Genomic DNA, 15,158 nt, shown 5'->3' on the forward strand with positions numbered 1-15,158 from the left:
CCTCTGTTCTTTCAGGGTTTGTGATCGAGAACCAGTGAGAACGAATGGTGGTGAATATCCAGCATTGCATCACATTGCTATTATTTCAGGATTATTATAATCACAATGTGATTGGATAACTTTTGGCAGGCACATCGTTTCTCTAGAATGTTCCATTCATCAACTGTCACCTGAGGACATCAATAAGCCATAGCAGACAAAATAAGCCATAGCAGACAGTAAAATAAAGTCTGGTTATATTGGGCTTTTGAACTGTTTGGTGTGAACAGACGACGCTTCTCTAGCCAGCTGTCATAATTTGTTAACGTGGCTTTTCAAAAAGGAGAATGATAATGAGAGGATAGTAAAAAGTGGGAGCAAGAGAAATGTCAGGGTTTGGAGGTAGAGGAGGGGGGTCATGAATGACCTGAAGGAGAGAGCACGGTCCCCAGGGAGTCCTGGGGCCAACATCAGACCGATTTCAGTGCAGCAACATGATGGCATCTCTGATATTTTAATATTAATGAGTGGGCTCTTCAGCTCAACAGGTGCCACGGCAGCATGCTACACAATACTAAAGCCTCTCCAGTGTCCTCTATACACATGACCAGCCCAGTTAGGGCCACTGTGACTTAAAGAAAGAAGGAGACGTACAGAGAGCAAAAGAGAAAGCAAGAAAGAGAGTTAAGTCAGCCATTTGAAAAACTAAGACGAAGACGAAAGAAAAGCGACCCTTTTTGAGTCACCTCTCGCGAAGCCGAAAACACGAGGGCCCGATATTTCTCCTCTTCTTCCCAAACTCCCTTGAGAAAGAAATTGACTTTTGTTTGGAGTTTGTGAAAAGTGGGAATCAGGAGCAGAACAATGGGGCTCCCCATGGAGAGGACCCGAGTGAAGCCATCTCAAATCAGTCAGCCAAGGGACCAATTAATCCGGCCATTGTCAGGCCCAAGCCACTGCCAGCACATCAACACATTCACGGCCCATTGTCCCGACCCTCCTGCAGCAGGATTTAGTCCGTCCAACAGCCAGTTTTGTCCGAGCCAGCTCAGGCGGAAGTTTCTCACTGACAATTTGCCCCAAATAGATTTGTCAGAAAGCGTCCATCAACCTGCCAGTTAGAGTGGGTGAGGTGGGTCTGCACGAGCTTGTTTAGGATGATGTGGTGCGCCGTGGCCAGAGAGTAAAGCTGCAGGTGTTTAAGTGTGTCTGAAAAATACTTGTTCAGCTAAAACAAAGAAAAGCAACTGAAATAATTACAGTAATGTCAATGATGATTGCAACAATGACGATGATGATGACAGATATGCACAATTGCTAATTGTGAGTCAAACTGTCTACTCTTTTCTATTTCATTTGTAAATCCTGATATTTGTGGTCAATCTTTCTGACACTGCATCTGAGGAACAAGGCACGAGGTAGTAACTGTTGACATTTAGACAGAAAAAGAGGTTCTCTACTTGTCCTTGGAACCCTTTTTGAGAAGGAAAGGTCCTACACCTAACTGTTAGGGTTGCCCCTTTAAAAATGAGTGTAGGCCTGAAGTCCATCTCACAATCCAGAGTCACCAAAAACAAATATGAAAACAAAGACACGCAACACAAAACAAGATTATATATATATATATATATATATATATATATATATATATATATATAAAATAAAAATCTATTTATTAATATATATTAATAGCTTATTAAAAGATTATATATATATATATATATATATATATATATATATATATATATATATATATATATATATATATATATATTTTTTTTTTTTTTTAAACAGTAGATGGTTGGATGGTTTGATCAATTTGGAGATCCTTCAATCTAAAGGTTCTTACCATACCCATTAAACAGCAGTACTGATATTAGATGTTCGTTTAACACAGCTGGTTTCTTGTCTTAGATCATTTTCAGACAGACGTAAAGCTTAATCCTTTTCCATCTACAGCTGGATGTTTCAATAATGGACGCTGGAATACGTTGACCACTCAACTTTGAGGACTACGTGAGTAGCTGCATACCAACAACTAGATACACAATCTGATGGTTCTTTGTCAAAGATTTTCATTGACTGTTAATGAGAAGAGAGTCAGCAGCCCCCCCCCCCCCCCCAAAAAAAAAAAAGTGAAAGCAAGCAGCCGGGGCAACCATGATGTTGGTTATGTTTGTGTAAAGACTATCTCTGAATGACAGGATTAGAGAGAGTTAAGGAGATTACTACCAGCAGACCACCCCACCCCAACACACACACACACACAGAGTTGTGTTACTATCCTCATGAGGACCTTTCATTTACATTAACACTATTCCCACTCCTAAATGTAGCTCTAAGTTTATGCTCAATAACAAAAAATTTTTTTTGACTTTTAGTTTTTTTATTTATTCATTTATTTATGTTTACAAAACCTTTAAAAAAGCAGTTTTCCTCATGATGAACAGACAAGCAAACCTCAAAACTGTTTGATATAACTATTCTTGTATAGGGACATTTGGATATAAAGCAGAAAGAGAGAGAGAGTTCAGACTTAAAGATCCCACTTATTTATAACATTGAGATCCCATTTATTTCCAAGTCCTATGTTTGTTTGTTTGTTTGTTTGTTTGTTTGTTTTTAAATTTGACAAAAGCAGCAATGCAGTGCACAACCCACAGGGCCCTCAATAATAATAATAATAATAATAATAATAATAATAATAATAATAATTTTTAATAAAAGCAGCAATACAGCGCACAACCCACAGGGCCCTCAGTAATTATTATTATTATTATTATTATTATTATTATTATTATTATTAATAATAATAATAATAATAATAATAATTTTTAATAAAAGCCGCAATACAGTGCACAACCCACAGGGCCCTCAATAATAATAATAATAATAATAATAATAATAATAATAATAATCTTTATAAAAGCAGCACAACCTACAAATACCCCAATAATAATCATAATTATTATTATTAATTTTACTTTTCTTTTTTAAGAAGGCTACGCGTCATCGTGGAAACCAAACCTCTGCACACGCAGTCAGTCACCTGTCACAGAATGCTAATTTCTTTTAAGGGCTCGTTAAAAGGGAGCACACGACAATGCCTAATTGCGATTCGATACGCCTTCGGACGCGGGTCGCTTCGCCTTGAACCCGAGACTTTACGGACTGCCCCTGTGGCCCTGGGGTCCGCGGAGCGAGCTGCGCCAGTAAACAACCACATGCGCGACTGACGCGCGTCTGCGTTACTGCTGCGCGCAAAGCACATCCAGGAACCGCAGAGAGAGAGGGGGGAGGGAATATACCCAGACATCTGGGTCTAGTGGTGGAAAACTCACCCAAACATGAACTCTTGTTTGAGAGAGAGAGACAGAGAGAGAGAGAGAGAGAGAGAGAGAGAGAGGGAGCAGCGCGTTGACTCTTGTGGTGTGTGGAGTGCGCACTGCTTGGTCCAGCAGCGCAGCGCAGCGCAGCGCAGAGCAGCGCAGGGTTTACGCATCACTCAACTTGTTCGTCTAGTGCGAATTCCAAAAGGAAGCCGGAAGTATGTAGGGGGGAAAGTTGCCAAAGACATCCCCTTGGTTTATTAGGCTATAGCACAGCTGATCCAGGCTACAGCGCACTCAACAGGTGCGCACACACACAGTGCCAAAGGCTACTGCACTGAACACATCACACACCTCAGCCTGGTGCGTGTACTGTTCCACTGTTCCACTGCATCTCATTCAGATCATCAGCTCCTAATACAAGTCACACATTCAACAAGGAGTGAGTTGAGGTTGTGTGTGATTCATGTGCAGTGAGAGCTTATAAACAAGTCCGTGGCCGTGTCTGTGCCTGCCTCTGCCTCACTCCATCTAAAAAAGCAGCCTTCCATCATCCTTCCACCACTGCCACCCTTCCTCGGACACTGACGTCATGCGCAAGCAGGACGCAGAGTAGAAGGGCTAAGTGGGCAAAGGAAGTCGGGCTCTCCTCCCACCCGCCTTCACACACACACACACACCCTCTCTCTCTCTCTCTCTCTCTCTCTCCCTCCTCCAATACTTCTCATACATATTACCAAAGCCTTTAATCTGACGGCACACATCACAAAGTCAGCGAGGTTTCAGGCTGCCGGGCATTTCTCAGCTTGTGTGTGTGTATATGTGTGTGTGTTTTTCTCCACTTGGCTTTCGGTGCCTGGGCGCACACACACCGGTCTATGCAGCAGTTTCTGGCTGGAGAACCTGCTTCACCATCCCTGGGATCTTAACCAAATCAGGCGACCATCAAGGCAAACTCATGTGAAGTCCGGATTCTGGTTTTCCTGAGGATTGGGGTGGGGGGTGGGGGGCACAAACTTGAGCAATCTTGTGTGAGAGAGAGAGAGAGGTGTTCAGACGACCTGCCAGTTTGACACGTATAGGTTATTTCAATTAGTGCAAAAAAAAAGAAAAGTTGATTTGAAATCGATTGATTGATTGATTGATTGATTGATTGAAAGCTGAGTGGTTGAAAGAGTTTCGCAGCATCAGTGCGAGTGGAACAGAAGGCCAGGATGAGCAAAGCGGCCAGTTCAACAAGTGGCTGTTTGGATATTTTAAACGTCAAATCCAGTAAGTAATCCACTTTCACTGTCTTCACACAAAACCCCACAGTCACAGTTATTCTAACAGCTTTCATTATAGTATTCTAGGTTGTTTTATTATTATTTTTATTATATAACCTATATAATAATCAATCTGGAAAATCATATCACAACCTATTTATAACACAATTACGGTTTATAATGCTGCATTTATTAAAAGAGGCTAAACTTTTTATTTATTTATTTATTTATTTATTTATTTTTGTTTACACTATTCTGTATGATGATTGGACCACAGCTGATTTATCCATTTCTAGGAGTTCTCTCAGAGAGTTTATGAGGTGTACTGGGATGACATCATTTACCCTTCTATTTTTCTATCCTATTTCTATTTAAGGTTTTTTTTTAACGATTATTGAATGATAATTGCCTAAGCTCTGGTGCTTTGCTTAAATTAGGCATCAGTGTGCATGCTGGGGATCTGTGCGCTCCTGTCAGTTCGTCGGAAAGCAATGAAAATGCATGTGCAATTCTGTTTTTTTTAAAATAAATAAATAAACAAATAAAAATGAATTAACCAAGCAATTCTACATAAACCTATACAAGTCTAAACCACATTTCAGTTCTTTAGCTGAGACTCAATGGGCTATTTAAAATAAATAAATAAATAAATAAATAAATAAATAAAAACCCTGATAGCTGTTAATAAAATACTTTTTTTTTTCTTTTTAACAACAAATAGAGCCTGTTTATATTTGTGTATTTTTAAATGGAAAAAAAAATACATGTAGTGCGCATTCCGGTGAAAAGAAGTGAATGAGAGCAGGCGGAAATGATTGAAGTCAAACTTCCAAATCAAAGTTTTAGGGTTTGAACGCTGTTCCTTCATGAATCATTCGAATTAAAACCATGAGGACGTTTTGTTTTTTTTAAATTTAAAAACAAAAATCCATAAATTAAGTTTTAATGTTATTTTGTCTTGTAATCATTTGATTTCAGTCCTAGACTTTCTAAGCTTTTAGGAAAATTTCGTAAGCTTCTTATTTGATACTGACATGATCACTGTATTATAATAATAACAATAATAACAATAATAATAATAATAATAATAATAATAAATTCACAGCTCCACCCAAACTACTGAATGAAGGCTGAATGCTGATTACAGTAATGATATCTGGCACTACTGAAGGCGACGTGTCAGGAAAGTTAGCCTTTTTTTTTTTCACGTGAAACAAACCCGCCTTCTGTAGCACTGACTGCAGAATTATAGCCTCAATGTACACTTTTCTCCAGCCATCTCAAATTATAATGATACTAAGGACAGCAGGCCTGTAACTGTAACTGTAACTGATGTGCAAGTAAATTCAACAACAACCTGCAACTCTGGCATAAAAATACATTTTAATTCAAAAGTAAATAAATGAATTAAGGAATTAAAAGGTATCACAAGTATCTGATCTCAAAACAAAAGCAGGTGCATTTCATAATTTTAGAATAAGCGTCGGTAAGAAAGAAACTTGTTGAAAATCTTCAATAATAATAATAATAATAATAATAATACAGCATTGCTTGGAATTCCGGAAAGCATTATTTTTTAGGATTTCTGGATCAAGTTTATGAATAATGATTTATCCTAATTAATAATTGTAGCCTGGTTTGAATTTCAATAAAATTCTAACCATTATTATTATTATTATTATTATTATTATTATTATTATTATTATTATTCATACGATGGTTGTTCGAGTGACAGAATGAGTTAAAATGTCAAATGAGAATTTATCAATAAAATGGAAAAGAACTGCATGGGAATAACCTGCTCAATTAGTTTTGAACGAACTAGAATTTAGAATAATTTCGAGGAAAAAAAAAAATCCCCCCCCCCCCCCCCCCAGCACGCCCTGAACATAGCAGAAAGCAGAAAGTCATTGTTTGGGCCTGAATGCTTCCTGGGCTTGATGTGAATTCCCATGCTGGCGGTTGAGGACGGGTCAGTGCAGAATCAATGAGCAGGTGGACATATGTCAGTAATTACACGGCAGTTTCTCTAAACGACCCCCCCCCCCCTCCTCCCTATATACATGCAAATATACCTCCATTAACGGATTTAAATACGGAGGTGTGTGTGTGGGGGGGGGGATGTTTTATACACACAAAGAGGGGGGAGAAGAAGAAAAAAAATCACAATTTTCATTTACTTCATCCTCATTTGCATCCACTTCATTGGAGACGCGCATTGACTCCCGGTCCGCTGTGTCAGGGCCCTAATCCGCGGGGCCCGGAGACGGCGCACAGAAAAGCAGCTGTCGAGCTTCATTATGAAGCAGCACTGGCAGCTTGTTCACATTGGTCCAGTCAGACGAGGCTCAATGGGGGGAAATCATTAAGTTAACACTTTCCCTAATGTCGCCTTTGTGAGCGCGCCATTGTTTTATTGGAAACCTGCGGCACCGCGTTTCCCTCAACAAAACGCGCCGGGCTGGGATTCCCACAGACACTGAGCCTGGAGAGTTTAATCAGAGCTCTCTGAGGACAGGCTCATCATCATTATGCCATATTCGAATGGTGAGAGATCCAGTTTTGGTACCGAAAGGTTGTCGGTTCGATTCCCGGCAAGTGCTCTTGAGCACCCCCAACTGCTCCGGATATGTTGCATGTTGTCTAATGTATAACGTGGTGTAATTATTTCTAAGGTCGGATTCTGGATATCCCGTGCAAAGTGTGTGGAGACCGAAGTTCAGGGAAACACTACGGAGTGTACGCATGTGATGGATGCTCGGGATTCTTCAAAAGGAGCATAAGGAGGAACAGGACGTATGTGTGCAAATCGGGCACTCAGGTGAGTCTCGGAGCCTCATTGACTTCTTTGAAGTAGAGAGCACCAGGGCCATTTAGCACCAAATTTGCGCTCCAGTTCCTTGAAGGAACAGGTTGCGTCTTTTTTTTTTTTTTTTTTCAAATAATTGAAAGATTATCCTAGAAGTGAGCCTCCTCCCGTGCCTTTGAGGGCCCTTTGGTCTGTCTAGTGTAACAGGTGTAATCCAATCTAACTGGCTGGATTTGGAGAGCAGGAGGTGGGAAAGAGATTATTGGCCAAGCGGTAGGGGAGCAGGTCAATGGCCATCATTACTGCACGATTCCCCTCATACCTGTGGTGTGGTGTGGTGTGGTGTGTCCCCCCCACCCTTTCCCTCTCTGGAAGATGTCTCAGTGTGTTTTTTTCCTTCTCTCTCTCTCTCTCTCTCTCTCTCTCTCTGTCTCATTGTTATTTTCGATGCCCTCAGGGAGGCTGCCCTGTGGATAAGACGCACAGGAACCAGTGTCGTGCCTGTCGCTTGAAGAAGTGCCTGGAAGTGAACATGAATAAAGATGGTGATCTGTCTATGTGCAAAATAAAATCATGCCACCACATGCATTTCAATCTAGTATGCACGCACACGTCGTTCATTTATTTTTATTTTGTTGATTTTCCATCATGCTTGCTCAACTTCATCCAAACAGCCGTGCAGCATGAACGAGGCCCGAGGACATCGACCATCCGCAAGCAAGTGGCACTTTACTTTCGGGGCCACAAAGAGGTGAACGGATCCTCGTCACACTTTCCCAGCACGTCTATCCCGGGCCTGCACTTCTTCACCACAGTCACTCAACTCGAGACTCACAGTCTGGAATTAAACACGGTGCCGAGCACACCAGAGCGCCAGGGCATGGTGGGGCTTGCACAGCCCACTCCGAAAGTAAGCACGTAATGTGTGAATGAGTGTGATTCCGTGTGTGTGTGGCATAGTCAGGCTAGGATTGTCAGATGAAATTAAAGACACATAAATGACCGAGTCTATACTCACTGGTCACTTTATTAGGAGCACCCATCCGCCTGCAGTTTTCTAATCAGCCAATCCCTTGCCAGCAGCACAATGATGCAGATACAAATCAAGAGCTTCAGTTCATGTTCACTTCAAACATCAGGATGGGACTTGTGAAAGTGTGACTCTCACTGGGGCATGGATGTTGGGTAGGGTGCATCAGTTGCCCCCTAAAAATGAAAAGTTCCTCCGATCATGATGCATTTTTGTTTTTATGTTCTTTTTGGTAAGAAAACACACTGGGTGAAATATTTTGACAAAATTCAAAAGTTTAATGGTGGCACCAGGAGCTCAAAGTTCTGGAAAAAGCTGCTATTTTATGACTTTTATGACAAAATTCCGATCACTTTTCATGAAACATTATGGCACCTTATAGAGTATACCAAATATCTTAGATACACATTTTTAGTACATATTCTAAATATATTATCAAGCACAGTTTGAGTTTTGGCTGTTCACTGAATCATTGTTCAACTACTTTTAAACAATACAAATGTATTATGAATCACATTAATGCTTCTCAATCCCTTGCAAAGGTTCTTAACCTGATCTCTGGCTCACAAGAAATCAATAAATGGAGTCCAACATTGTGATTCAAACCTTACGCGAAAACATAAAATAAGCGTTTTTGGCAAAAAATGAACCTCATGGTGCCACCATTAGACTTTTGAATATGGTCAAAAAATTTTACAGGATGTCTTTATTGGTGAAAAGGAACACCCAGACAAAAATGCATCAGATTTTATGAAAGTGAGGGCAACTGATGCACCCTATTGTTGGGTTGAGTATTTCAGAAACTGCTGATCTCCTGGGGTTTTCACACACAACAGTCTAGAGTTTACACCGAATGGTGCGAAAAAAAATTATTGAGTGAGCGACGGTTCTGTGGGTGGAAACAAACACCTTGTTGATAAGCGAGGTCAGAGGAAAATGGCCAGATCCTTGACTTGCAAGTGACATCAAAGCAAAACAGAAACCCGGATGTCAGCCATGTTGGTGGATATACAAATGCGTGGTCAAGCGACATTCTGTACAAAAAACAGAAAATGCGTGCGCAACTGTTTGTTTTTCCACTGCTTTAAGCGTCGAAGCGCATGTACTACGGCACGCATTTGCTTTACAAAACTGTGTTTTGCGTTGGTCAAATTCTGTTGAGAATTCCTCCTTTTTTTCAAACATATACCTGAAATATGAAATAATTGATAGTGCGTATGAAAACGGCTTTGGATGAAATGTCTTAACTATTGGACGAAATGAGCTGTATATGGTTGTGGTCACAACAGTACTCGTGACTGTGGCACGTTCCGATTTTTTAGAATTCTGTCTGTGATTCGGAAAGAGGGCGAGGAAACTCTGAGGCTTAGTACGGAGAGGAGACGAGGGGATCGGGACACTTCGTCCAATAGTTAAGACATTTCGTCCAAAGCCTTTTTCATTCGTACCATCAATTATTTTATATTTCATGTATTCCGGTGTTCGCGAACTAAAGCCCCATGCGAGCGCTACTCGGCGCCTAAAGATTTAATGTGATTCAGCTGGATTTAAAAATTAATCACTCGGCCAACGGAGCTCACAGCAAAGCTAAATTTTAACATGCACCTCCCTCTAAGCCTCCCCCTTCAAAACAGCATGTGTCAGTCGATAGGACCGCGCCTCGGCCCGGGATTCGCAAACGAAGCCACCGCGAGAGCGCTGCTCTACACCTAAAGATTTAATATGATCCAGCCGGAAACAGACATGCACGGGCCTATATGGTTACCCCCTTTAGTATGCTCTTAATGTCGAAGCGCATGTACTTATGGCACTCATTTGCTTTACAAAAATGTGTCAAATTCCATTGAGAATTCCTGCTTTTTTCAAACAAACAAATACCTGAAATATAAAATAATTGATAGTGCATATGAAAACGGCTTTGGATGAAATGTCAACTATTGGACGAAATGAGCTGTATATGATTGTGGTCACAACAGTACTCGTGACTGTGACACGTTCCGATTTTTTAGAATTCTGTCCGTGATTCGGAAAGAGGGTGAGGAAACTCTGAGGTTTAGTACGGAGAGGAGACGAGGGGATCGGGACATTTCGTCCAAAGCCTTTTTCATTCGTACCATCAATTATTTTATATTTCATGTATTCCGGTGTTCGCGAACTAAAACCCCATGAGAGCGCTACTCGGCGCCTAAAGATTTAATGTGATTCAGCTGGCTTTAAAAATTAATCACTCGGCCAACGGAGCTCACAGCAAAGCCAAATTTTAACATGCACCTCCCTCTAAGCCTCCCCCTTCAAAAGAGCATGTGTCAGTTGATAGGACCGCGCCTCGGCCCGGGATTCGCAAACGAAGCCGCCGCGAGAGCGCTGCTCTACACCTAAAGATTTAATATAATCCAGCCGGAAACAGACATGCACGGGCCTATATGGTTACCCCCTTTAGTATGCTCTTTAGTGTCGAAGCGCATGTACTTATGGCACTCATTTGCTTTACAAAAAATGTGTCAAATTCCATTGAGAATTCCTGCTTTTTTCGAACAAACAAATACCTGAAATATAAAATAATCGATAGTGCGTATGAAAACGGTTTTGGATGAAATGTCAACTATTGGACGAAATTACCTGTATTCATACTCGATGGTTGGTAGAAGTGTTTTATCTTCAGAAAAGTCTGACTTTTTTCAATAATATGGATCAAAACTACACATATCTATCTTCGCTCGATTGTTCAAATCGTGGTAATACTGAGAAAATTCAGCACTGTTTACAGACACGCTTTCAGCAGCTGCCATCCTAGTTGCTTTGTATATCCACCATCATGGCGGACGCTCTTGACGTAGCACATTTTGATCACGTGGATGCAAGTCATCTATTGGTTCAAGCTGCCAAGAAGGATATAGTAACTCATAACTCTTTACAACCGTGGTGAGCAGAAAAGCATCTCAGCATGCAACAGCAGACCACCACATTGGGTTCCACTCCTGCAGCCAATAACAGGAATCTTAGAATCAAGAATAAGTTTCTATTAAAGTGGCCACTGCAGGTTGGTAAATGAAGACGATATATAAATATTTATACATTTCCAACAGCACTGAATGAATGCGTAAAATTGGTTTGCATAGGAGCTGCATGTGTGTAGTTCTGCAGGTTCATTTATGTGCATATTGTTAACTCAAATAAACCTGCTTATGATCTCATCCTAATATCTGGTCTCCTCTGCAGTATCCACACGAAGTTAGTGGGACACCCATGTATCTGTACGAAGTGGCCACGGAGTCTGTGTGTGAATCGGCTGCACGCCTCCTGTTCATGAGCATCAAATGGGCCAAGAGTGTTCCAGCTTTCTCCACACTCCCTTTACAAGATCAGGTAGGATAGATAGATAAATAAATGAAAAAAAAATTCTGGATTTTCTGTAGGCTTAAGTCTCACAATTTATTTGTGCAGCTGATCCTATTAGAGGACGCCTGGAGAGAGCTGTTCGTTCTGGGTGTAGCTCAGTGGTCCATTCCAGTGGACTCAAACACCCTGCTCGCTGTTTCAGGTAAACTAACTGATCAAGCAAAAGTATTTGCATCATGACTTGTTTTTTGTTTAAAGAGGAAAACTATCAGCGTGGTAATGGGCTACTCATAGCTAATGTATTTTACGCACGCACTTCCTAACTAATCACCACGTTGCTTACAGTTCCTTTGTATTCCGTATTCCTTCTTCAGGGATGACCACAGAAAACACAGAGTCCCAGAGGCTAAACAAGGTGGTCTCAGAGATCCAGGCTCTACAGGAAGTGGTGACGCGTTTCCGGCAGCTGCGACTGGATGCGACGGAATTCGCGTGCCTGAAGTGCATCGTTACTTTTAAAGCTGGTAGGTCGGAATTTAAAGTTGTTCTTACAACAGGATGTTTGATCAAATGACCTCCTGATAGTGATGGGACAGTCTGTCAGGATTGCTCCATTAGCCTACAATGCAGAATTGTGCGGCAAATGCAAAGAAATGCTATAAAGAGTCCTTTTTAAAATAATGTTTGCACTTCAAGAGAAGTAAATTGTAATAAACTAAACAAAGTCAATATTTGGTGTGAAAATGCTGAGCTTTTTTTTTTCAAAAAAACATTAGACTCAGGTACAGTTTGTGTAGTTTTATAAAATACATGAGCTGCTAGGCTTGACTGAACATCTTTGAGAATCTGCCCCAGTTCTTCTGGAGACTGACTGCTGCACTCACATTGGATTTTTTTGTTGGTGTCATCAATAAAGTCATAAAGTAAACAAATTTCTACTAAAGTATTTTGCATAGTACTGGACACGTACAGTAAATCGTACCTAAACAGCCTACATGACCTACTAAAGGTGCTGTGTTGGTTTGTGGTGCAGTTCCAACGCACAGTGGAGCTGAACTGAGGAGTTTCCGAAACGCGAGTGCCATCGCAGCACTCCAGGACGAAGCACAGCTCACACTCAACAGCTACATCCACAACAGGTACAACACAACAAGGTCCTGAGTCAGGAATAAAAACACAAATAGGGCATGCTATGAAAGGAAACTAATCAATAGAGGGTTGGTGGGATATCCAGTTTACTGACACTGGAGTTGACGCCTTCCATAAATTCTCAATAAAAATGTCACCATATCAACTATTACACACGTTTTAAACATCTAGTTAAGTACAAGTCCCTGTATACACGGATCGGCCATAACATTATGATTACCGACAGGTGACGTGAATAACTGATTCTCTCATTACAGTGGCACCTGTCTAGGGATGGGATATATTAGGCAGCAAGAGAACAGTCAGTTCCTGAAGTTGATGTGTTGGACGCAAGAAAAATAAGCAAGCGTCAGGATCTGAGCAACTTTGACAAAAGCCAATTTGTGATGGCTAGATGACTGGGTCTGAGCATCTCCAAAATGGCATATCTTGTGGGGAGTTCCCAGTATACAGTGGTTAGTACCTACCAAAAGTGGTCCAAGAAAGGACAACCGGTGAACTGGCGACAGGGTCATGGATTTTGAAGGCTATCCCATATGGTCCTATCCAAACAAAAGAGCTACTGTAGCAAAAACTGATGAAAAAGTTAATGCTGGCTAAAACAAAGGTGTCAGCATTAACTTTTTCAGCAGTTTGTGCTACAGTAGCTCTTCCTTGGGATTGGACCATATGGCCTAGCCTGTCTCTCTCATGTGAATCAATGAGCCTTCGACACCCACGACCCTGTTGCTGGTTCACCACTTGTCCTTCTTTGGACCACTTTTGGTAGGTACTAACCACTGCATACCAGGAACACCCCACAAAATGTGCCATTTTGGAAAGGCTCAGACCCAGTCATCTAGCCATCACAAATTGGCTTTTGTCAAAGTTGCTCAGATCCTTACGCTTGACCATTTTTCCTGCTTCCAACACATCAACTTCAAGAACTGACTGTTCTCTTGCTGTCTAATATGTCCCACCCCTTGACAGGTACCATTGTAACGAGATGATCAATGTTATGGCTGATCCGTGTAAGTCGATACTATAGAAATAGTAATGTTCTCGCAGTCAGAACCATTCTGTTATAGAAAACTAATCAATACATACTAACAAATCAGACACTCAACAGTGCTGTGGGATAAGCTCTGTCTAATACCCATAAAAAACATCAGAAGCATGAATCAGGAACTGGGGCTGCACAGGGGTTAGCACTGTCGCCTCACAGTAAGCAGGTTCTCTGTGGAGTTTGCTGGTTCTCCTTGTGCCTGCATGGGTTTTCTCTGGGTGAATCAGTTTCCTCCAACAGTCCAAAGACATGAGGATTAGGTTACCTGGCTACTGTAAATTTCTCATAGGTGTGAATGGGATTGTGAAAGGCGATCTGTCTGTCAGCAGTAGATTGGAGATGTGTCCAGTGTATACCCCACCTCTCACCTAATGTCAGCTGGGATTGGCTCCAGCAAATCTGCAACCCACAATAGATAAGCAGGATAAAGAATGAATGCTAAGTGGAAGCATTTGGTACATATCTTGCGTCGACTGATTTGCATTTCCCCCCCCCAGGTACCCGACCCAGCCGTGCCGCTTTGGGAAGCTGCTGCTGCTTTTACCTGCACTGCGTTCAGTCAGTGCATCTACAATTGAAGAAGTGTTCTTCAGGAAGACGATTGGAAATGTGCCCATCACACGGCTTCTCTCCGACATGTACAAATCAAGTGACATATGAGCTTTTTACTTCCACCCAAGAGGACTCTTGAAAAAGAAAAGAAAAAAAAAACTGGCCTGGGAAAGTCAGACTGTCAAGTGACTTGAGTCATGATTATATCGTTATGTATAAGAGAAAATGGCTATAATGGTTCTGGAAACATCTTTGCCACCTCTGAAGCAGACGGCATAAGAGAAAGCATTTCTAGTGGGAGAAACTAAAGACTATGGTGGCTGAACAAGTTCTGTTCACTGGTTAGAACAACAAAAAAAATTATATATATACACATACACACACACACTGTTACGTTGTGGTCTAAAGGATACTATGTGACTAATTTTCATCTAATCTACTTATTGAGATAACATTCATGATTTATTTCCCCCAAAAACTTAGACAGCAGGGGCATTTTAAGTTATGTGGGTGGATGTACATATATCTGAAATCATGTAATGATTTATTAATAGGACATTTTACAGTCTCTAGAAGACCAATGAGCTTTCCTACCAATGTTGGGGGCGTTTTTTTGCTTTTTTTCCCCTCCAGGTTTTTTCTTCTGTCAGAGCTATGGCAG

At 41.2% G+C, this 15,158-nt stretch overlaps 1 protein-coding gene across 2 annotated transcripts; it reads left to right on the plus strand.

Annotated features, from left to right (window-relative positions):
* The first annotated feature begins 4,522 nt into the window (after positions 1 to 4,522).
* nr2e1 (nuclear receptor subfamily 2, group E, member 1) lies at positions 4,523 to 14,844 on the plus strand. Of its 2 annotated transcripts, none has more exons than XM_060907537.1 (9): positions 4,523 to 4,580; positions 7,249 to 7,394; positions 7,840 to 7,927; positions 8,057 to 8,292; positions 11,632 to 11,778; positions 11,857 to 11,953; positions 12,126 to 12,275; positions 12,785 to 12,890; positions 14,443 to 14,844. In XM_060907537.1, the coding sequence occupies exons 1-9, from the start codon at positions 4,523 to 4,525 to the stop codon at positions 14,603 to 14,605; spliced, it is 1,191 nt and encodes a 396-aa protein (XP_060763520.1). In that variant the 3' UTR covers positions 14,606 to 14,844. The 2 variants fall into 2 exon arrangements, with proteins under 2 accessions (XP_060763520.1, XP_060763529.1); XM_060907546.1 differs by having other exon boundaries at positions 4,523 to 4,547.
* Positions 14,845 to 15,158: the final 314 nt, after the last annotated feature.

Source organism: Neoarius graeffei, chromosome 2 (assembly GCF_027579695.1).
Source record: "Neoarius graeffei isolate fNeoGra1 chromosome 2, fNeoGra1.pri, whole genome shotgun sequence".
Lineage (NCBI taxonomy): Eukaryota > Metazoa > Chordata > Actinopteri > Siluriformes > Ariidae > Neoarius > Neoarius graeffei.

What these genes read in the sequence shown, in the direction of transcription:
- nr2e1 (XM_060907537.1), top strand. Translation starts at nt 4,523, where the DNA reads ATGAGCAAAGCGGCCAGTTCAACAAGTGGCTGTTTGGATATTTTAAAC. An exon ending in TGTGCAAATCGGGCACTCAG is followed by an intron (nt 7,395 to 7,839) that starts GTGAGTCTCGGA and finishes CGATGCCCTCAG; the next exon opens with GGAGGCTGCCCTGTGGATAA. An exon ending in AACAGCTACATCCACAACAG is followed by an intron (nt 12,891 to 14,442) that starts GTACAACACAAC and finishes TCCCCCCCCCAG; the next exon opens with GTACCCGACCCAGCCGTGCC.